General features: G+C 42.1%; 1 protein-coding gene across 4 annotated transcripts in view; it reads right to left on the bottom strand.

Moving 5' to 3' along the window:
* The window catches only part of RWDD3 (RWD domain containing 3), a 35462-nt gene extending 14769 nt beyond the window's left edge, over window positions 1–20693 (bottom strand). The window contains exon 1 of one of the 4 annotated variants that reach the window (XM_033917268.1): window positions 20595–20693. Coding sequence is in view for 2 of the 4 variants with exons in the window: in XM_033917264.1 (XP_033773155.1) it covers window positions 19441–19525 (85 nt within the window). In the remaining 2 variants the exon portion in view is untranslated. Of the gene's footprint in view, window positions 1–19216; window positions 19401–19440; window positions 19648–20594 lie in introns of those variants that run through there. The other 3 variants (XM_033917265.1, XM_033917264.1, XM_033917267.1) reach the window with 3 other exon arrangements.
* Window positions 20694–24381: the final 3688 nt, after the last annotated feature.

A 24381-nucleotide genomic window follows, 5' to 3' on the forward strand; every position in this document is an offset into this window, starting at 1 on the left:
GGCCTAAAAAAAAATGTTTCTGTGGCCACGCAAACCCTGCAGCAAGACAAAGGAGGGAGCCGGCAGGGGCAGCAGAGAAAAACACTGCATCGCCCTCGACCGGAGCCACATGTGGCCCTCGGGCTGCAGGTTGGACACCCCTGATCTAAACAGTCAGGACAAACAGGATGCCAGGGTGGGGGATACAGTTAGGGGAGATGGTTAATCTGCTGGCTAGGGTGGTGAGCAGTGGGCAGTAGGATTATGGATTGAAGGCTATATCAAAAAGGTGAGTTTTCAGTCCAATTTTAAACAATGGAAGGGGTATGACAGATGAACTCAGGGTAGCTAGATGAAAGGAACAAAATCTGGAATTGGCAGTGGAGGAGAAGGATACAGAGAAAAGCAACATCTGAGGAACTGAGTTCTCGGGGAGGTATATAAGGAAAGAGAAGAGAGGAGAGATACTGAGGGGCCGCAGAATTAACACACTTGTAGGTTAGTAAAAGAAGTTTGAACTTTATGCAAAAGCACATAGGAAGCCAGTAAAGTGATTTAAGAAGAGTAAGATGAGTGTAGGGAGGTTGGCAAAAGTCATGCAGCTGAGTTTTGCACAGATTGCAGGGAAGTGAGGTGGTTCAGCGGGAGACCTGTTAGAAGTAAATTGCAGTAGTCTAAGTGTGAGGTTACTTGAGTGTTTTGGTGAGGTTGTAGAGATAGAAGCGACAGTCTTTAACAGTCTGTTGGATGTGCGTAGAAAATGAGATGTCGGAGTTGAAGATGACTCCAAGGTTGCAAGCAGAGGAGACTGGAACAGCAGCAATATTATTTACAAAGATAGAGAACAGAGGAAGAAGCGGAGGGTTTAAGAGGAAAGAAGAGCAGTTCAGTCTTGGACATGTTGGGGGGGAGGGGTTCCTGTTTAAATTGTTTATTAATTTTATAAAAACACATCTTACAGTAAGTGTAATAGATTATTCATCAATAACATTCTTATGTACTATACATGAATACAAAATAAACAATCCCTTCCCCCCTCTCTGGGTTTGTATGTAGAATATGAAATTTTTAATATGGTAGGTACACAATATTATTAAAGTTGTTAACATACGAAACTAATGGACCCCAGATTCCTATAAATCTTTGTGATTCATTTATTTTTTCTGCATGCATTTTCTCATATCGGTAATACAGACATAGGGTCTCCCACCAAAACGGCATATTCAACTTATCCCATTGTTTCCAGTTCCTAGTAATCATTTGCAAAGCCACATCTGTCATGATGAGAAGAAGTTTATCTTTGGAACTATTTAGCGGGCTATTTTTCATAACTGAGGTACCAAACATTATAATTCCATATGATAATGGAATTGGGACTTCAAGAATCAAAATAATTTTATTTCATATGGACCTCCAGAATCCGAATATTAAAGGACAGTGAAATACAAAATGATCTAACGTTCCAATTCCTAACTGGCAATGCCAGCACCTATTAGAACGTGTAGAGTCTGTTTTTTGTAATCTCACTAGAATCCAAAATACTCTATACATTAAATAGTATAAAGTCTGCCTCATTGAAGCTGAGGCTGTACATCTCACTCTATGATTCCAAAAGCCTAGGCCACTGAGTTTCTGAAATATTAATTTGTAACTCTAAACTCCAAATATCTCACAGGCCTGTTTTGGACTTTTTAGGTTCATATTGCCTTATTACTTTGTACCATGTGGAAGCCTGATGTCCAAGAAATTCTGTTTGAAAACATAAAAATAACAAGCTCTGCTGTCCATCTAAAGAATGCCATTCAGGAATTCCTTTTTGGATAGCTTGTTTTAATTGTATCCATTTAAAGTTTTGCTTCCCCGATAAACCGAATGTCTGTTGTAACTGGAAGAAGGATGCAAATTTATTATCGGGACATACGTCTTCTAATGTTCTAATTCCAGCTTTTAACCAATCCTTCCATAAAATTTTAGACTTCCCAATCTTAATTTTAGAATTTAACCATAAGGATTGGCACTTTGTTTTCTTAATATAAATTGGCAATGGGGCATCCAAGGACCTTAAAGTCTTCCAAGTTGAATGAAAAAATTTATTGTCTTTATATATTTTTGGAAGATCAATACTTAGAGGCTCATTAAAAAAAACAAAACAAATGTCTAAAAAGTGGCCTAAATGGGTACTTGGACGATCAAAAGTCTGATCGTCCAAATACCCATAATCAAAGCTGGTTTTAGATGTTTCTAAAACCAGATTAGGCCTTTCCCCTGCCTCTAAACGCATAGAGCCAAAAGAGGCGTTTTTAGAGGCGGGGAAAGGGCGGGAGGTTGGGCGACCTAGACCTAGGCGTACAGCAGGTATAACCAAAACTTTAGACAGGTTGCCTAGTCGGCACTTATACATTTTGACTTAGACCAAGTCAAAACAGGTATAAGTGCTGAAAAAGGGGCCACTGAGCTGATCGCTGCTCAGCGGCCCCAGCAACCTGCCTATCGCTGCAGGAGAGATGGCTCATCTCTCCTGCCGCGATGGTGATCGCTCACCCCCCTCCGAACCGTGGCACTTCAGGGTGAGCATCGCAGCAGGGCATCTCCCCTGCCAGCGATCCTCACCCCAAAGTGCCACGGTTCGGAGGGGGGTGGGCGATCGCCATCTCTCCTGCAGCGATCAGCCCTCCCCTCTACAACGATCAGGCAGGAGGGAGCCCGAGCCCTCCTGCCCAGGCAGCACCGCGACCCCCCCATCACGATCAGGCAAGAGGGAGCCCAAGCCCTCTTGCCTCGGCGGCACCCACACCCCCCCATCACGATCGGGCAGGAGGGGCCTAAGGCTCTGTATCATTTTGGTAGCCCTTATAATTTAAAAAAAAAACAAAAAACAATTTCTGTAAAAGAAATTAAGATTTAGAAGCGTTAAACCATTACAGAAACACTGTAGTGTCAGTCATTTTATGCTAGTCCTTAAGCAACACAAGGTTAAAAATAACACCCATTCTAAGGGTCAAAGTGCCAAATTCTGCAACTAACAAGCCTTGTGGAACACTCTGCCTCCCCCCCCCCCCATTCCCAGGTCACTGTGACATCTTCCAACTCACATAAATGCCTCAAAAACAGCATTTTGTGAAATATGTCTCATTTTCTATCTAACAAAAATGGCATAATTTTGATTGGCTTTTGCTAAGCAGGAAACTGAGTAAGAAGAAAGAAAGGAACAAGAAAATAGACAATGGATTAAATTAATGAATTATCTCTCAGATTGGATTTATTTCATTTACTCTTTCATGGGCTTCACTACATTTCATTCCACTCATTAGACAGCAGTGCCTCCTACTACTGTCATAGCCAAACAAAATGTTAGATTATATCTTCCTGTTTTTCTGCATTTCTTTTATTAGTCTTTTTTGCACAGTTTTTATTTGCAAAGGTTTATTATTATCTATCAATGCCTGGTTAGTCCTTCTCTATCTCTATCATGTTTACTGTTTAACAACTCAAATTCCAAAATGTACAAGAGTAGAGATGGCTATTTGGCTACAGAAGGAAATGTCCATATGTGCATTACTTACTACATTTAAACAGATGCCTAAAAAATTCTTCTTATTATTCTGTAAAGAGGGGTAGAATGGTTTATTAAATTTTGACTAAATTAGAACAAGCAAATATAAGCCTAAAAATCATCTGTTATGCCTTTATTTATTTTCAATACTTATAGCCCACTTACAAAGTGGGGTACATAAAAACATAAAGAACGGCATAATCAAAAACAACGTCTATGTCCCCTTTTGGCCTAAGACCCAACACGCACAAAGTAGGCAGCAGGGAAATGTCCATTCTTGAAAAAACCGTCCAAATGAGGTTTTTATCGAGAATGGCCTACCTGTACATTCAGTAGTTTAATCGCCCAGACTGCCACTTTGTGCATGATTACAACACATTCCCTGGTGGGGGTGGAGGGGGTCCAGGGGGGTGGGATGGATGGTCCGGCAGGGGGGTGATGGGGTGTCTAGCAGGAGGGACTCGGCATCTTTCCTGCCAGTGAAGAGTGCTTCGGGGGAGGTGTCTGGCAGGAGGGACTGGGCATCCCTCCTGCCAGTGAAAAACACGCCGGTTCAGAGAGGGGGTGTCCGACAGGAGGGACTGGGCATCTCTCCTGCTGGTGAAGAGTGCTTTGGGGGAGGAGTCAGGCAGGAGGGACTGGGCATCCCTCCTGCCAGTGAAGAGTGCGACGATTAGGGAAGGGTGTCCAGCAGGAGGGACTGGATATCTCTCCTGTCGGTGAAGAGCATGCCGGTTTAGGGGGGGTTCTGGCAGGAGAGATTGGGCATCAGATCAGCAGCCCAATCCAGAACTTATGCCTGTTTTGACTTCATCTAAGTCAAAACGTATAAGCTCCGTCTGGCAATCTGTCAAACATTTTGGGTTATGGCTGCCGGATGACTAAGTCTAGGTCGGCCCACATTCTGTCCTATCCACTCTTCCAAAATGCCCCTTTTTCACTATGGGCATACAGCAGACTGGAAAGGCCTAAGCTAGTTTTAGATACATCTAAAATCAGTTTTCATTGTTGGTACTTGGATGACCTGGGGACAACCTGTCTTTTTGACTGTCCAAGTACCGATTTAGGCCAGTTTTTGGACCTTTATTATGAGACCCAAAATAGATAACTTCCATACTTCTTAACATCATCAATAGCTGCGCCTTTGCCTGACTGACCTGCCAGTTCAAGAAATCTTCAAACACCAATCAAAGCCTTTCTTGTATTGCCAATGTGGATGGTACAAATAAATATTCATTTAATGAAAAAATGCTTCCTGATTAACAATTAAAATATGATAAAATTATTGTATTCGTAGGATCTGAGATAGTGAAAATGCAACATGTTTGCCCTTCTACCTATCCATGTTATTTTTGCCCTGTTTGCCTAGGTCTTACCAGTGTACATGGCCACTAGGTGAACACCCCAGGTATACCTTTCAGCTCTTTCCCCCCTTACATACCCTATGGTGGCCAGTATCTTCCCCCTCCCCTCTTGACCTTTGCCCTTTTCCACCCAAGGTGCCCACCATATTTCCTTCCCTTTCCTGAAACTTTCCCAGCATCTCACCTCCCACTTCTGGGCCATTGCTCACACACCCTACCTCATCCCACACCAGCCCAAAATTTCAAGAAGCCTTTGCAGTCCCTTGAAGCACAGGACCAAGCTAAAGCACTGCCATGATCCATCCCCTTCCCCTTTTTTTGACTCTGCATTTTTTTCAGCAAAGGTACGGCACAATAGTCTTAGTGTTCTTTTTGCCTCTCCTTCATACCTGTGCATCCTTCAGCATGACTCCTCCCTCATTGGGGAGGAAAGTGCATTTAATCATCTAGGCTACCAGGGAATCCACTTTTGGCATAGCAAACACTTGATGAAAACTCTTGATCCCTGGGAAGCCTTCAGGGACCTCCCTGGGCTATATAACCAATAGTTTCATGTCTGGGTCATGGAAAAGACGTGGGCTGAGACCGGACCCTGCTCAGCAGAGAACATTGATATGAGCTCACAAAAAGACTTGGTAATAACTATTTTATTTATTTATTTGTTTTACAGCCCGTCCTCCCATAAGAGCTCAGAACGGATTATAGCATTAATACTTAATACTTTCAGTGGGTGTGGTTTCAGTAGCAGGTGATCAATACATGGAGTAAGTTAGAATACAGGTCTATATACAAGGGGTAAGGAATAAGAGTAGGAGAAGATACAAGGGTAGGGTGTAAGTATAACGCTAGGTATACAGTCCTATTTGGGTTTAACACATCATTTCGGATTACCGCTAGTTCCAGAGTTTGTAGAAGGTAGTCACAAGATACATACTAGTAGTGGTTTACATACAAGGAAGTTATGAATATAAGTAGAAGATGATACTGTACATAGCTTGAGGCATAGTATGACAAAGGCTATATTGTTTCTGATTGCATATATAATTTTAGAATGCATGTGTGTTTAATACATCGCATCAGATTACAACTGATTCCAGAACTGACAGCCCCTATGGAAGTTTCATTATTGAGTGTCAGAGGGAGTTAAGTAAACTGATAGGTTTTCACTGCTTTCTTGAAGTTTAGTAATGTATCGAGTGAGCAGATCGATTGTGGGGTTTGGCTCCAGAGTTTGGGCATAAAGTAGTGCCAAAGACTTGAACAGCCACCTCATCAAGAGATCCTCTTTCTGTTACGCAGCCAGGACCTCATCCTGATCCTCTATATAAGAGGTTGCATCTTCCTTCAGGGATGCATCACTTTGTAACAATACAGGAATCAAAACTGAACTTTCATCCCATGAATCTCTGTCTGACTGGTAATCCGAGTCGGGAAGGTCCACTCCCATGGAGGAGGCACTCCGAGGATTCTGAGAGGAATGTGCAGAAGGTCGCTTGTCAGAGGACCAGAAAGGCGTATTTTGGCCGTGCGCATATGCCTGCCAGAGCAGATTAATAAACTCCGGGGTAAATGCCTTAGAGAGCAACTCATCATCCCCTTTAGAAGGGAGGAGATGCCTCTTCTTGGCCTCTGTGTCAATTTGGAGCATCGTGCCAGAGCTCCTGGGGAAATTTTTGCTCCCAAAAAGGGCTCAATAGTCATATGCCATGCCCCAAAGGCCACTTGGGAGCTAAACTTGAAGTTCCCACCTCCCTGCGGCACTCGGCACGGCACATAGTGCAAGGGTGATCTTCAGCTGTCCATTTTCACCAACAAGGCATGATATAGGGGTATCAAAAGTCTGAAGACTCCATCCCTGGCACTTTGGAAGCAAATGAGGCGTTTTGGAGAAGTTTTAGAACTTAAGAGAAAAAAAAAAAAAATCAAAGAAAATCCAAAATGGCCACCGCAGGTGAATTTTAGTGCTAAAAACAGCTTAATTTTACCTCGGGGTAGACCAAAAACACCAAAAAATAGGATTTATGGGGAGGGGGACCAAGGTCCTAGCTATAGAAACAGTCAATAACAGCTTTTGAAGAACCCCTCAATTTTTCCCACAGGCTGTCCCAGCCTTAGAGACCATGTGCTGGGAAATGGTGCTGCTGCTGCCTGCTTCAGCTCCTCTCAGATGCAGCTGTTCTAGGAGAGGCCCTCTGCTTCCAGTCATTCAGCCACTTCACTGGAATCTTCAGGTTGCCAGTAAGACCTCCCTGAACCAACCCTCAACCCCCCTACAATCTCATGGGGAAAAAAAGGGGGGGAGGGAGACGAACACAGCTGGGACCATGAGTGCCCTGAAGGAACTCTATTAACATCCGAACAGCCTGCCCCTGACCAAATCAAAGGGGCGAGCAAACACTAGGGGAATGGACCCTGAGGTCCACGAATCTTCAGCAGGCTGACTGAAACAGGTCCCTGAAATCTGCTCAGACTCTCAATACAGGCAGAGTAGACCCTTAACAAAAGGGAACTCATCTTCACAAAAAAAAACCCCAAAAACAACAACATGTGACTAGAGCAAAAAAAAAAGAAAAAAGAAATCACAAAATAAAAAAGAAACCAAGCAGATTAGAAGACACCTTCATGCTCACCTGTAGAAAGAGAAACTGAAGGGAGCAACAGAGACAAGAGAGAAGGAAGAGGTATTCAAAAGCTGCGAATGATATCTTTCTGCAGTATGCTTGCGAGAATTGCTTGAGTACCCTATGGTTCAGCATATCATCCCTATTACACTGGGAAAATGGGCTATTATTTGCAATTTAGAGTATTATCACCCATTCTAGAACAAACACTGACCAAGATAAGTGATTAGCTGTGAAATGTTTTTCAAATGTATGGATTAGTGCATCTTTGGTATTTTTAAATGCTGAATGATATTTTAAGGTATGGATTAAGTCACAAAAAATCAAAAATTGAAAAAAAGTAAAAAATTACTAAGACGTTAAGAATAAATATAGATTTCAGGTTTTTTGGCCAATGACTGGAGCATGGAACAGTAAAAACTACGCTGATCTTTCAGTCTATGATAAGACTGTGCATAGGCTCCAATTCTGAGGCCTTTTCCTGAATAGAGGGTAGGTGTTATATGTAATATAACACTATAGATGCACCTCCTGAATCGAGTAGAATATTGTACACTGTGTTATATTGACTATTATTTGCAATGACATGAAAAATGATAATGAGGTAGCCCATGTTGCTGTATGTTGACAGACAAAAATGAGCAGAAAAACACATTTTGTTGGGTTTTTGTTGATAATGCCTACTCTATAAAAGGGGGGCACAATAGTTACAAAGAGTGTGCACTCTATTCCAGAAAGTGTATTATAAATGCACTATTTGACAAAGAGTGCACCCTCTCAATGGCATAAGCTTCGATAACAAATGCATGTCCAGAAAAAAAATGAAAAAGCAAACATTTCCAGACACATCATGGGAAATGACATGAAATGTCAATTTTCGGCTATTCATCCCTAATGTCCACAAAGTTTAATGTTTAATGTTACTGCGCCGTACGCCTGGAACAAACTGCCCAAATCCCTACAGCGTGCTCCATCGCTGGGAGTGTTCAAGTCCAAGTTAAAAGCCCACCTTTTCGAGAGCGCTTTCAACTCCTAATTCCTCTCACCTTGGGTTCTGCATCCCCAACCCAAGTTAGATTGTAATCTCTTCCGAGCAGGGACCATCTAATAAATGTCAAAATATACAGCACTGTATACACCTTTCAGCACTATATAAGTGATAAGTAGTAGTAGTAGTAGTAGTAGTAAAACCCATAAGAAACATCAGAGAATGGCACTGTGCTCCTGAAAGCTTTCTAGCTCACCTCATCTTCAGAGATAATCTGCACAAAAAAAATACTCTCCTGGTCGCACAAAGACTGAACTCCCCTGTAGCACAGCATTTGAAATAAAAGAACAAAGACTCATTTGTACCACAAGCAACATTATTAGAACTGGAAAAATCTTTACTGCTTATATGTTTTAATAAAGTACTTATTTAAGGAAAAAAACTCATAAAATATGCAGTAGTAAATGGTTTTATATTGGATTTCTGACTGTGCATGACACAGTTTACTTCTGGAAATACTAAATATTTTATACTCTTCTCTCTGGGCTCTTGTAGTGTCTCATTTTACATTATGTAGCCAGAGCCATGTGTATTATTACACCATTTACATGCTCAAACTGAAGAATATCTGTCCTAGTTTAATCACAGTAGTGCAACGGGATGCTGCTTTCCCTTCAAGCCTGGCGAGGTTATGTCACTATGCTGTCACTGAAGGCTTCTCTCAGAAGTGTAAAGGCAAATGAGCTAGTCTTTCCCCCTACAGCAATCATTATAACTTATACCTTGCATGTTCCCTTTGTAGGAGAAAGAATAAAAAACACATCACTGCTCATCTTGGTGACAATAAATTAATCAAGAAAGGACAAGAAACACATAGGTGTACTATGTCTGCCTGAACCCAAGCAAAATGAAGATTCTGCAGGTTCTTAACACAAGGTAATAGGTAATCATAAGTGTTTGAGGCTTGTGCTGTTAAGGCAGAGCTTACAAGAATGGGACAGGGACAGAACTTGCAGGGATGGGACGGGAATATTGAGATCCCGCGGGGATGGGGACAAATTTGTCCCCGTGTCATTCTCTATGAATCTCGACTTCAAAATACCATTTGGGAAGTATGAACTCTCCCAAAATCAAAATCATGAATCATGGGATACAGCTACACATCACCTATTTTGATCCTAATAACCTTTAAAACCTGTTTTTATCACCTGTGGCAACTAAAATATACTCCATATACCGAAAAGACAAGCCAGACTACAGTGCTCCATGCAATGATGGTATGTCACAACTGGAAAGAGCCAACTAATTCAGAATGCTGCAGTATGACTTTTAGAGGGCTGCAAATGGTGTGATCATATTACACTGTGCCTGCAAAAACTACAGTAGCTACCATCACGTTATAGGGCCGTGTTTAAAACTCTGTCTTGGCTATTCTAGGTCTTGAGATAAAATAGGCCAGAGTACCTAAAAATACGTTAACTCGTTAAACATCATTGAGGCCTCTAAGGTCCTCTCAAGGAGCATCACTATCTGTATCTTCGTCAAAAGAAATTGCACAACGTGATGGCCACCAGTGAGCCTCTCAGGCATAGCCCTCCTATTCTTGGAACTCACTCAAGACTACCTCTTCTTCAGGAAGCAGGTGAAAGACTGGCTATTCTCCTGAGCCTTTAATACAACTAACTATGCACTCACTTCACCCAGGGCATGCTTACTACACATATTCTGCAACTTAGACTAGTTCCTCATATCTTTTTCAACTGTACATATAACTGTTTGTCCTGTCTACATATCTCAACTGCACTTGCCTCTTCATCTACCAACTAAGATGTTTCATTGTATTGTAGTATATGAACAGCATTAGCATCATACTTATGTTATTTGAATGTTCTAATTTGTGCCCTTTAAGATGTTTCATTTATATTGTGGTGACATCACAAGTGTCATATCTATGTTATATGGGTGTTTTTCTACGCTGTTTATTAGGGTATTATTTGCATTCTGATGACATGTAGCATATTTGTTATATGGTTGTTTACAGTGCTGTTAATTGTTTATGTTTTTGATACTGTCTCATGCAAATCCCATTACTAGAATTCAATTTTCCATATCCAAGTCTACCTCACTGATTGTATTTATGCCATTTACAACTATTGCAAAACACTGCTGTCAAATTAATCTATCATGCAAAAAAAATTTGACCATATCACTCCTCTCCTCCGCAAAGCACATTGGCTACCCATCACTCATCGCCTCACCTATAAAATACTCCTCCTCATCTTTAAAACAAAAAACTCTAACCAACCAGCATTCCTAAATAAACTTTTGATCCCATACTTATCATCCAGGGCCCTCCGATCTAATAATCAAAACCTACTTTCCATATGGTCAATACGCAAACTGTTTTACGATACTACTCGCAAATCCATTTTTTTCAGTCACCGCCCCCTCTCTGTGGAATGCTCTCCCATTAGATCTTTGATTAGAGAACTCTCTTGAAAAATTTAAAGCCAAACTTAAAACTTTTCTCTTTAAAGACGCCTTTACTCTCTAGTACCAGCTTTCGCTTCTCGAACCTTTAACTCTTGTGAAGCCTTGAAACACCAAATGCTTCTTCTGAAGCGATCCCCATCCTAATGTTTTGCCACTCCCCATTTGCCTTCCTTTTTTACTAATTTTACTTCAATGTATTTTAAACAACCTTTCCCTCCCCAACTTCCCTTTTGTTTCATGTACGTCAATGTGAATTTGTCTAGTATTTTTAATATTTGATAAAATATTGCTTTTATTTACCTATTTTAATTGTTTTCTACAATCTTTTTATATTGTACAATGTTTAGACACTTGTTTTGATAGATGGTATATCAAAAATAAAGAAACTTGAAACTTAAATTTTATATCAAGCTATACACCACCTTGGGTAAATCTCTTTATAAAGCCAAATAAATAGACTATATAATATATAACCACACATACAATTGCATGATTTTGTAGACAACCAGAAAATTCCAAAGTACTGAAACAATCTTATTAGATATCATTGACAATTGTTAGAAATTCCTGGACAAAGGAGAAGATGTATTACTTGTTCTATTAGACCTAAGCACTGCCTTTGACACCATTGATCACACTCTTATTCTAAATAGGATAGCTAACATTGGTATCTGCAACACTCACTATACTGGTTCTCCTCCAACAGACAATAGATCGCAGCATATGCTATTAAGATTTAATGTCACAATCCAAACCACTTAAATATGGCATACCTCAAGGTGCCTTACTATCATTGCTGCTCTTTAACTTATACATTAGACTAGCACTCGACATCACTTCAAAATACAGCATCAAGATTTGCTCCTTTGCAGATGATATCCAACTTTATCTTCCGCTGGGAATGAACCGGGATACCCAAATCAAAAAACTACAATGCTGCCTATCTGAAATAAAAAACTGGATGACTGTAAAACAAGCTACTACTAAATACATCCAAAACTAAATTACTCTGGATTCACAAGAAAAACTGCACCAACCCTTGTCCTATTTTCTCCTGGGATAATACAACCATCATAACTAAGGACCAAGTCCGCAACCTTGGAATTATACTTGACTCTGACCTGTCGCTTACAGGTCATATCAACCTCTTTCTACTACCTTTGCCAACTACGAAAGATTCATATATACTTCTCCAAAGCTGAATTCACACAACTGCTCTATGCTTTTGTCCTATCCCTCATGGACTATTGCAATTCACTATTCATGGGGCTATCTACAAAGACTACAATGTGTGCAAAATGCAGCAGTTTGCCTACTGAAAAGCCTAAATATTAGTGACCCCCCATCTCTCCAGCTCTGGCCACTGTACATTGGCTGCCTATTCGAAAATGCTGCATCTTTAAAACCCTGTCACTAACCTTCAAATTCTTTGACAAAATGATCCTAACCTATATCCCTAACTGACCACTGAAATCACAAGGCGGAAGACGACTTTCTACTCTGTCAGCACGTGCCCTCTGGCTAGAAAATGCCTGCAAATGTGCTTATTCTCAATGAAACCCCGCCAACTATCAGATTATTGATAGGATTATTAAACTTCATAAAAGCAGTAAAAAAACCACCTTTTTACCTAATTACCATCCACAAAAATAACTCCTAACCCTAATCCAACATTGACTAATCTCCCATATGCTATCCCGGGATCCACCTCTGATGATTTATAAAGAATTGTTAAAATTCTCTTACTGCTGCAATGTTTGTTTTGTTGCTGTAATTATATTACATTAGTGATTTCTATTCCGCCAATACCTTGCGGTTCAAGGCAGATTACATAAGATTTATCAGGAGTTACAAGAATTGTAACTTTATATAAGAACTAGTGTTTAAGCACGTTACATTAACGGGTGCTAGAATATATGTCTGTCTGTCTTTCTTTCTATGTCTCTCCCTGCCCCTGTCTCTCTCTTCCTTTCCTTTTCTCCCTCCCGCTGTCTGTCCTTCTTTCTTCCTGTGTCTCTCCCTGCCCCTGTCTCTCTCTTCCTTTCTTTCTTTCTTTCTCCCTCCCACTGTTTGTCCTTCTTTCTTTCTGTCTCTCTCCCTGCCCGCTGTCTTTCTGTGTGTGTGTCTGTCTTTCGTTCTAATACGCTGCCTGCCTGTCTTTCTGTCTCTCCATGGCCCCCTTCTGTCTCCCCTCCCCCAAAGCAAACCAAGATTGCTCCCAGGCCCCCTTTCCCTCTCCACTTCCCTGTGCAGCAGCAGCAGCATTTCCCTCCCACCCTTCCCTGTGCAGAAGCAGCACACACACACACATTTTCCTGTGCAGCAGCAGCATTTCCAGGCCTTCCCTTTGCAGAAGCAGCAGCATTTCTCCCCCCCCCCCACACACACACACTTCCCTGTGCAGCAGCAGCATTTCCCGGCCTTCCCTGTGCAGAAGCAGCATTTCCCACACACACTTCCCTGTGCAGCAGCAGCATTTCCCACCCTTCCCTGTGCAGAAGCAGCATTTCCCCCCATACACACACACACTTCCCTGTGCAGCAGCAGCTTTTCCCACCCTTCCCTGTGCAGCAGCAGCATTTCCCACCCTTCCCTGTGCAGAAGCAGCATTTCCCAGCCTTCCCTGTGCAGAAGCAGCATTCCCCCCAACACACACATACTTCCCTGTGCAGCAGCAGCATTTCCCACCCTTCCCTGTGCAGAAGCAGCATTTCCCCCACACACAAACACACTTCCCTGTGCAGCAGCAGCAGCATTTCCCACCCTTCCCTGTGCAGAAGCAGCATTTCCCCCACACATACACACACTTCCCTGTGCAGCAGCAGCATTTCCTGGCCTTTCCTGTGCAGCAGCAGAATTTCCCGCAGCCTCCTTCCCAGCCGCTGCGTTTAAATTCACAGAAAAGCGCTGCGCCGCACTACCACTGTCTTCGGCATCTTCTATCCACTGCGGCCAACCCTAGCGGAAACAGGAAGTAGTTAGAGAGGGCGGGCCACAGTGGACAGAAGACAGCGAGGCCAGCGGTAGCGCGGTGTAGCGCTTGTCTATGAATTTAAACGTGGCGGCTGGGAAGGGGGCTGCGAGAAGGGGGATTCGCCGGCTGTGCTGTGGCGCATGTGCCTCAAGCCGCCATCACGGACGGACACAGCACATGTCAGGTCCCCACATCCTCTTAAGTAAGCATGCGCGCTTAGAGGATTATTATTATAGATTGTCATAGGAATTTCAAAGGAGCTATATAAGAATTGTCGGGAACTTGAAGCGATACATGGGTAATTGGAAACATTTTAGATTTGAAAGGGGTAGTGGGTGTGGTGGTGTAGATTGGGAAGGAACTGGTTGTGTTAGATAGGTTTTATGTATTTTTTGAAGAGTAGTGTTTTAGTTTCTTTTTTGAAGGTTTTGTAGTCTGTGGTCGAGGACAGCAGATTGGTGATTTGTCTGTCTGGTTTTGCTGCTTTGGAAGCCATTAGATTGTCATATAGTTTTCTTCGTTTGACATTTTTGGTTGGTGGGTGTGTGAATAGTGAGTGGGTTCTCCTGTGTCTGGTTGAGGTGGATTGAGTTAGTCGGTTGTTCCAGTAGGATGGGCTTTCTCCATTAATAGCTTTGAAAAGTAGGCAGTAGAATTTGAAGTGTATTCTTGCTTGTATCGGGAGCCAGTGTGAGTCATGGTATGCTTCTGTGATGTGGTCATATTTTTTCAATGAGTAGATCTTAAGGCTGTATTTTGTATTGTTTGTAATTGCTTTATCATGGTTGCTGGGCAAGGGAGGTATAGTATGTTAGATTTCATACAGCGTATAGAAATTGTCCTACTACCATAAAAAGTCTGTGATCATATCGTTAAAATTGTCGTATAAATCATATTGTTGCTGGAATAAGTCCCAACTCATAAGTTAGATTCTTCATACTATGTATAGAAATTGTCCTACCATTGTAAGAAGACTGTGTGCCCATATTGTTAAAATGTCTTATCTTCATTTAAAGTCCTTACTCCAGCTACCTTAAGAACATAAGCAGTGCCTCTGCTGTGTCAGACCAGAGGTCCATCATGCCCATCAGGTCCAGGACTTGTATAGTAATCCTCTATCTATACCCTTCTATCCCCTTTCTAATCCCTTCTTGAACCCCAGTACCGTACTCTGTCCTATCACACCCTCTGGAAGCGCATTCCAGGTGTCCACCACCCCTTAACTGAAGACCTTCTCCAACTATTTTATTGCTAACCTATATTGTATATGTAAACTTGTAACTCATTCTGGGCTCTTTTAGGAAGATGGGCTAAAAAATAAATAAATAAATAAAATGAATGAATGTTCATTTATTCGTTCAAACTAACTAACTATATAATATATAACCACCCATACTATATATGAATATGTGCAGCTCATACAGCACAGCATGTGAAAAGCCACATACAGTAGTCATCTGGATATCCAGATTTCAGTTCTTTTTTTTTTTCCTGAGTGTAGACAGAAAACTAAATAAGATTAGCTTTGTGGTTTGAATGAATTACATATTTGCAGTAGATCCACTTGCACAGCTTGGTTTATAACAGGATGATAAATAAGTAGGTGCACCAAACACTATGAACTGTGCACAGCATAAAGTGTGAGTATTATAACACTTCTGACAGCCTCTACAACAGTGACATTTCTCTGTGCCTACACATACGCTTATTTCAGGCTATGATTTTACTCTGTCGTAGAAATATTGGCATCAGAAGTAAACAAGAGCATTATCATTCCACTGACATTTAAAGTGCTAATAAGCCTATGCCTCATACAAGTTTGATTTCATTTTTTTCACAGCTGTGTGGTTACAGTCATTAAATTAAGTCTAACGTAAGAATAGCCTTACTGGGTCAGACCCAGTAGCCCGTTCTCACGGTGGCCAATCCAGGTCACTAGTACCTGGCCAAAACCAAAGGTGTAGCAATATTCCATGCAACCAATACTCATTTTCTGCTGGCATATCTGTGTGGCCAGTCCATTAAAAATGCAGGCCCCTCCTACATGAAAATGGCTTAGTTTAGGACATTTTTAATGTGGATTCTTTTTTCCAATAATGGCAAAAAAAGTAGACGTTTAACAGGAGAAAACATCTAGCTGGGCCATTTTTGAAAAAAAAAGATATTACATCTTGCGGGGTTGAAAACGGACTTTATTCCACCCGATTTTTGGATGTTTTTCTCAAAACATCCAAAGTCAGACTTTTAGATGTCCTATCGAAAATGCCCTCCACTTGTCTGTTAGGTCTTTCTGACAACAGGATTTTCATGCTTACCATGGACAGTTCACATTTTTTTATCTTGTGTTATATGAATTATGGCTAGGCAAAAAATAATTTTGCACTGTAAATTTACTAAGTCATAGCCCTTCATCCATTCCCTTTGGTTTCAATAAATAAACTGGGGCCACAGGACCGGATGTGCAAGTCGCCTAGCTTGCTGACCTGACCTCCCTGAGATTACAAATAAACTGAATTAACCTGCACAAAAACAACAACACATGACAAATACAAGCTGGAGGTCACTGGGCTTGAGATGCGACTGAAATTTAAATGAAATTCCTTAAAAGTTCCAATTTAATTCAAGATGGACATGCAGACAGGCATGATGCTTTTATAAGGTCAGTATCCCTATACGAAACTAAGCTGAAAATTAGAACCCTGGTGGCAAAGGAAATTGAGACAGATACATCTCTGCCCCTTGTTCAGCCTTAAGTCAGCTGCCAAGTCTTCCTCTTCAGAACATAATTTTCTGGCCAAACACTTGATATTGTTTCAAATTTCTGCTGTTCTGCAGTCTCCTTTACACTTTCACATTTCTATGGGAGATTTGAGACATCTGCTTCCTTTTTTGTTCAAAGTTCCTTTGGAATGCACAATTTCTCAAATCCAAGTAAAGATGGCATGGGCATTCATCTACACGTGCAGAATGACCGACGGTAGGATAACTATTTCTAAGAAGCTTTTGATTGTGAAACTATGCTATTTAACTGGGTCTCCATTGACAAATTTTCATCTGGCTTTAATCTTTCACCATCTCACTTAGAGCATTCTGAATTCTGGAATTCAAGCATTCAGCTGTAGCCCATTTGGTTTAACAACAACAAAAAAAGGCAACACCTCCAAATAGGTTATTTTTTCAAACACTGTTATTGGAATGAACACCACTCTTATGCCAGAATTTGCTGGAGACTGTCTCAATCTCAGGAGTAGCGCCCATATTCTGGAACTTACTCCCAGAGGGACTACATTTAACTCGAGACTACTTCTACTTCAGGAAGCAGGTGAAAGCCTGGCTCTTCTCCCAAGCCTTTAATACAGGGGTGCTCACACTTTTTTGGCTTGCAAGCTACTTTTACAATGACCAAGTCAAAATGATCTACCAACAATAAAAATACTAAACATATACCCCCTCTTTCACTACGGTACACTAGCCGATTTAGCACGCGCTAAGTGCTAATGCGCCCATTATATTCTATGGATGCGTTAGCATTTAGCGAGCGTTAAATCAGCTAGTGCGCCTTAGTAAAAGACCCCCCCCACCCCAATATTTATTTATATATATATATAGAGAGAGAGAGAGTGCACCTCTTCTGTCCTCCAGACCTCATTCCATTCCCAACCAACATCTCTTTCTGTCCCTCTAGGAGTCCAGCTTTTCTTCCTTTCTCCTCCACCCCTATTGGCAACATGTCTCCCTCCTCTGTTATGATCTTGCATCTCTCTGTTTTTTCTCAGGGTCTCTCCCCCTCTGTCTCTTCTATGTGCACCTCCCATAGTCCAATATCTGCCCCCCTCTTCTGCCTCCCCTTTGTTTCAGGTTTCTCCCTCTCTCTATCTTCCTTCTGATAACATTTTGAGTCTTCCCACCTTTAGTCCAAGTCTTTGTCTCTCTCACTCTCCTCCCCAGGGCCTGGCATCTCTCTCTCCTCGGTTCAGTGTGTTTCCCCTATCTAACCCCTCTAGTAGTCCAGGATCTTCCCTGTCTTCCCCCAACCCCTCCCTTTTGGTTAAAGACTGCTTTCCTGCCCCTCTTCAAGGTCCTTTTGCCTCCCCCCTCACAGATCCAGCATCTCTAAGGCAACCCAAGACCCAACATGGCCCTCGCGACAGGCCAAAACCTCAGACCGGATCATTGAGCAAGATTGCAAATGTCAGTTCCCGCCTCCATTCTTCCCTCTGGACCTAACTACCACAGTTTAAAGTTAATTATGGCAGCCTGCAGTGCGAACATAGAAAGCTGCCATCGGCCTCTGTAGCCATGTCAGGGGCGGAACCGTGATAGAGGGAACGTGCTACAGAGGCTGACAGCAGCCTGCTATGTTCGCTCTGTAATTACTGTAATTACTTTAAAGGTGAGACAGTGAACATGGGGGAATGTTAAAGGTGCTGGGGAAACACGCTAGGGAGAACACTGGCTCTGCGATCGACCGGTAGATCGTGATTGACGTTTTGGTCACCCCTGCTTTAATACATATGGTGACGCTCATTCTGCACCTAGACTAGCTTGCTGCACACCCTGTATCTTAGAAGGCAATCAGCCAGCGCCAGCCCCTCTCCTTCTCTCTGGCTCTCTTCCCTGCTGGCACCCCTACTGGCGTTTCAGGGCCCATCTGGAAAGCCTGTGCACATGCGCAGATGTCCACATGATGATGTCACGCATGCGCATGATGTCATCACGGCAACATTCACACACTTCCGGGTGCCTCAAGCCGTGGCCACTACCTTTAGTGCAGTGGTCTCAAACTCGCGGCCCCCCAGGTACTATTTTGAGGCTCTCGGTATGTTTATCGTAATCACAAAAGTAAAATAAAAGTTTCTTGATCATATGTCTCTTTAGCTATAAATGACAATATTATTATTAAGACTTAGCCAAAAGGAAAGATTTATAAACTATAAAGAGTTTTACCTCATGCAAAATTGTTAATTCTTTAATAAGACATTAACTATTTTTTTATTTTTTTTTTTTTGCAGCCCTCCATGTACCTACAAATTCAAAATGTGACCCTGCAAAGGGTTTGAGTTTGAGACCACTGCTTTAGTGTGTCCCGGCTCAAGAAAGTTTGAGAAACACTGCACTAGAGAATGACTGTCCTGAGCTGCTCCCCACAGGGGCCTGCTGCAAATTTTGTGGTGCACACAAGTGGTATTTTCTCGGAAGTGAGCAATACAATCCTAGCAGAAGGTCACTTCTTACTTAACCCACCGACTCTTTAAGAAAACAGATGAGAGAAACTGATGCCGCTGCCTCTCAACAGGCAGAGGATTTGGAAGTCAGGTTCAACACTTTACAAGAGCAGCACTGACAATGTCTAATGCCGTTTTAAAAGTGTATTTATAAAATACACTCCAAACTCCCTCACACGACTCCGGGCCTCTCCGGGCCGCAGACCCAGTCTAAACCGCACGAGGGGGAGGGGTAGTTATTACCTGATGACGTCAGCACCTCCAGCTCACCTTTCTGGCAGTAAATGGCTGCCAGCACCGAGAGCTCCTCCCGCGCGTCCTCCGACATGGCTCGGAGCTCACACAAGCTCCACTAGACTTCCGCGTCCTGCGCGCGCACCCTAGCTTGAACGCCAACACCGCAGCCATGGTTAGCGCCGGCTTTCTCCAGCAGGGTGCGTGCATGGCACATGCATAGGAAGTGTGTGAGACAAACACGCCCCTATTCCCCCGCTCCTCCTTCTGCTGCTGCAGATACTGGGCACTTGCTCTTCTTCAGTTCTGAACAGCTTTAGCTGTACACAGTACAGTATTGGTTTTATCATGGTTGCGTTTCTTGCCTAGTTGCCTCTTAGGTTAATTATTTAGAACTTTTAGGTTGTTTAGTCTTTTTCTGTTGCTTCAAAACCTTGGTCCAATTTTATCAGCTTTTATAAATGGGGACGAAGAAAGGGTGGATTTAGACACTTCAGTGTTTTAAATTTTTTTTTTTAATAAAAGGCCAAAGCAGCAGAACTCTTGCCTAGAAATGATGAACTCTCACATATAACATCTGATAGATAGTGCTTCCATTTCCACCCTCCACTGGGATCTAATAGCAGCTGACAACAAGAGAACACAACTACTGAAATTAAAACCAGTGTTTCAACCTGCTCTTCTTACTATACTGTAATGCCTCTCCTGCTTATGAGCGTCGTAGTTTAAATCAACTGTTTGACATGCCTGGCTGCAGATTTCTACTGCACAATTGGAAAGATGCCGTTGACAGGAGGAGCAAGCCTGGCACCTAGTATAGTAGATAGCTCAAGCAAGACTTTATTTTCAGGCAACTAGGTCTGGTCCTCTGCTATTTTGATGATCTCTAAGCCACTGCCGAGTGAATTATTTCATCTGTGAAAGACACGTGCTGCAGCTCAAATATTAGACCTGCTTATTACAGCCACGCTGCTGCTCCCTCCATCAAAAATCTCTGAACATATTCGGGTGAAAATGACAACTTAAATACTAACAGAGAAGAAGAGCTTTTATTTTCACTCGAACTTATAACATTCAATTTTATGAATCACTCAAATCCTTTTCTGTAAGCTATCTGACCTTAACATAACCAAGTAACAGTTTTTGACTGGTTTTAATCTTACCTTACTGATAGAGCCTTCTGTGTTCACTAGCATAGTTCTCTGTCCCAAGTCATTTTCATCCTCTACTGCTTCTGGTAAAAACCAGAGCTGCCAAGGGTGGACTGCAGAAGAAAGTGAGTTTTATGGCAATGTATGTGATATATAAATTTGGAATAAAAAGCTTCACAAATGGAAGAAGCAAAGGAAAATGATTTAGCTTGCTCTGGTGCTCCTGCAAGGATATAGATAGAATGGAGGGAATTGTAAAAGGAATTTGCCCAGTTAACTTAATAATGAGGTGAATAAATGCCCCAAGTTTAAAACTTTCCTTCAGTTACTGTGCACAGATACACTTGTGCCAGTGGACTTCTACACTCCAGTCTTTTTTAAAACATTATTTATAGAATATCCAAATAAAATAAAAATTAAAAAAGCACTACAGTATAATCAATAACAATACCAAGAAAAAAATAACGCTAAATAGATCACAAAAATATTGGGGGGGGGGGGAACCAGGGAAAGCCTTGAAACTAGATTATCATAAAAGAAAATAATGCATAAGGAAAGGAATTTTAAAAGGAGGCAAAAAAAAATCATACCCCAGATCTCCCATACAATCACACATTTACCTGAGAATTAAACTGTCAAAAAGAAATATAAAATACATCATTTGCCAACTAAATATTTCTCTTTGTTAGACCAGTCAGTGAAGATCAGTTAATACAGTACACACATACCCCAATTCTGTATATGGCACTCAAACTTACATGCCCAAATTTGAGTGTGCTGCTGAGATGTGCATGCAAATTGATTGGTTAATGAGCTTTTAATCATCAGTAATTGGGTACCAACAATTATTGATATTAATTGGCACTCAGAATAATGCACAACCAGATGCATCAGAGGGCATTCCGAAAAGTTGCAATCATAGTTGTAAAATGCTGCCTCAGTATGCCTAACTTGGGCACCAACATTTACACCAGGTTTCAGCAGGCATAAACCTGGCACATACTCGTAAACACCCAAAGTTAGACACAGGAATCAGCACTCTGCATGATTCAGCACACCCTTTGTAAAACAGTATTTGGTGCCATTTATAGAATTCCCCTCCCCCCATGGTACACAGGCAGGCAATTTTGTTTTTTATTTTACAGCAAAGGAACTTTCTTATCAAATTTTGTCTTAAAAGCACATTGTCACATATACTATTTCTTTCTAATACATTCAATGGCCTTGAGCAAGACTAATCTTTAGCCTAGAACAGGGGTTCTTAACCTTGGGTCCATGGATGGGTTTCAGGGGATCTATGAGGGTCAGATAAATAGTACTGTTGATTTTTCTCGCAGATAATAAACGAGTAGATGCAATAGTAATGGTAGTAGAAAACGTAGTAGTAGATCTGTTTTAATTTGAACAAGAGGATTGTATTTCATAATTACAATGCGTAGTATTACGTTTTGCATAAAAATGATTTTTTTTTGTTTAAAGTTTAATAATACTTTGTGTATGTCATATATGTATGAATGAGACAATCAAATCACAGTAAAGTACATTACATGCAAAGTTGTGTTTAGGTGAATATATCTGGGGAAGAAGATCCATAGCTTTCATCAGATTCTTAAAAGGGTCTGTGATTCAAAAAAGGTTAAGAATCACTGGACAAGAGGCTATTTTCTGTATTTTTCCTAATACCTCTGTTTCACAAATTAATCCATGGTTCTACTATTTTAGCATCTATATGAAATTTCCATTGATCAGGTCAAAAAATACATATCTAGTAGTGGAAAATATTGCACAACATTTACAAGGAAATTACAATTAGAATTGACTGCAGTCCAAACTTTTTGGCTCATACTCAGAGCTGATCCAAGGGTATCTGACATCCTAAGCAAATCTTCAGCCGTGTGTTCTAGAGAATGACACAGGAAAAAAAAATCTGTCCCCATCACTGCCCCGGCCCCGGCCCACCGACCCGTCACCACCATCCCCTTCACCACCCCGTCACCATCACTGCCATCCCATTCACTGCCCTGTCCCCCGCAGCATCCATACAAGCCTCAGTACTGCAATATTTAGCTTATTCCTTCCTTATAAATCAAAGTTCTGGCTACTGAACTGGAGAAAGAGATGTTCAGCTGGCAGGGCTTTGTTTATAAATTTTTATCAACACAACTAATATACTACTTTATCTTAAAGAAAAAAGAAATAGAATTTTTTTTCTACCTTTGTTGTCTTGTTTATGCTTTCCTCATCTTCTCATTCAATTCCTTCCATCCACTGTCTCTCTACTCTCTGCGTCTTCCATTTGCACTGTGCCTCTCCCTTTCTCCCCCCCCCCTCCAAATTGGTCTGGCACCCATCTTCTTCCCTCCGCTCCCCCCGTAGTCTGGCATCTCTGTCTTCTTCCCTGCTAGCATCTTCTCCCAATCTCTCTTACCCATTTCCCTTCAGCGTCTTTTCCCCACTCTGTTTTACCCATTTCCCTTCAGCGTCTGTTCCTCTCCACCCCACCTTTCCTCCCTCCCTGCCCCTTACCTTCATGGCGCTTTCACCACCCCCTTGTATCGGGAACACTTCTTAGCCGTTTCCGCCATGCACCCGCGCACCCCCCCCTCCCCCCCCACCCCCCCGAACAACAGGCCTGGTCCAACAATTGTGCCGACAAACCTTCCTGCCCTTTACCTTTCTGGCCGGCGATTTCTAAACGGCCTTCTTACAGCAGCCGGAGCATTGAAGTCACATATGGCTGCTGGAAAGGTCGTCTCTGATGCAACTTCTGGTTGCGTCAGATATGACCTTTATGGCAGCCACACGCAGCTTCAACGCTCCGACTACTGTAAGAAGGCAGTTTAGAAATCGCAGCCACGAAAGTAAGGGGCAAGGAGGGAGTATGGAGATGTTTAGACTCAGTGGCAGTAAGGAGGGAGGGAGCGCAATAGGTGACCGTGCGCGTTCCCTCCCTTAACTGTGGGGACAAGGCGATTCACTGCTCCATGGGACGGTGAATGGCCTTGTCTCCGTAGTCATGGTGAACACAGTTTTTTCCCCCACCATTTTGGCGGGCTAGCCGCGGGTAACAGCCACCGTGTCATTCTCTAGTGTGTTCCATTATAAAAGGCAGCTCAAGGCCCTTCCCTCCACTCCAGCATTTCCTCTTCTCTCTCTCTTTCTCCAGACCAGCATCTCACTCCTTCTCTATCTCCTCCACCCCAAGGTGTCTAACATCTCCCACTTGGTTAAAGCTACAGCCTCAGCACCTGATGTTGTGGGTTCAAACCCACGCTGCTCCTTGTGAGTCTGAGCAAGTCACAACCCCCCCCCCACCCCAATTGCACCAGGTTTAATAGATTGATTATAAGCCCACTGGGACAAACAGGGGAAAATGCTTGAGTATCTGAATAAATTAATGTAAACTGTTCTGAGCTCCCCTGGGAGAAAGGTATAGAAAATTTAATAAATAAATTTTCATATACAGTATATTAACACCCCCCCCCCTCCCTTTTACAAAACCATAGCACGGTTTTTAGTGCTGGCTGTGGCAGTAACAACAACAACTCTGATAATCACAGAATTTCTGTGAGCGTTGGAGCTGTTACTGCCGTGGCTGGCGCTAAAAACTGTGCTACGGTTTTGTAAAAGGGGGTAAGTAATTTATGTTAATTACTAGTCTTATATCCCGTTACATTAACGGGTGCTAGAATATATGTGTGTGTCTGTCTTTATTTCTTTCTCTCTCTCTCCTTAGCCGCTTTCTTTCTTTCTTTTTCCTTAGCTGTCCATCACCACCCCTTGCCTGCTCCCCCTGTCC

This window comes from Geotrypetes seraphini, chromosome 12 (genome assembly GCF_902459505.1).
Source record: "Geotrypetes seraphini chromosome 12, aGeoSer1.1, whole genome shotgun sequence".
Lineage (NCBI taxonomy): Eukaryota > Metazoa > Chordata > Amphibia > Gymnophiona > Dermophiidae > Geotrypetes > Geotrypetes seraphini.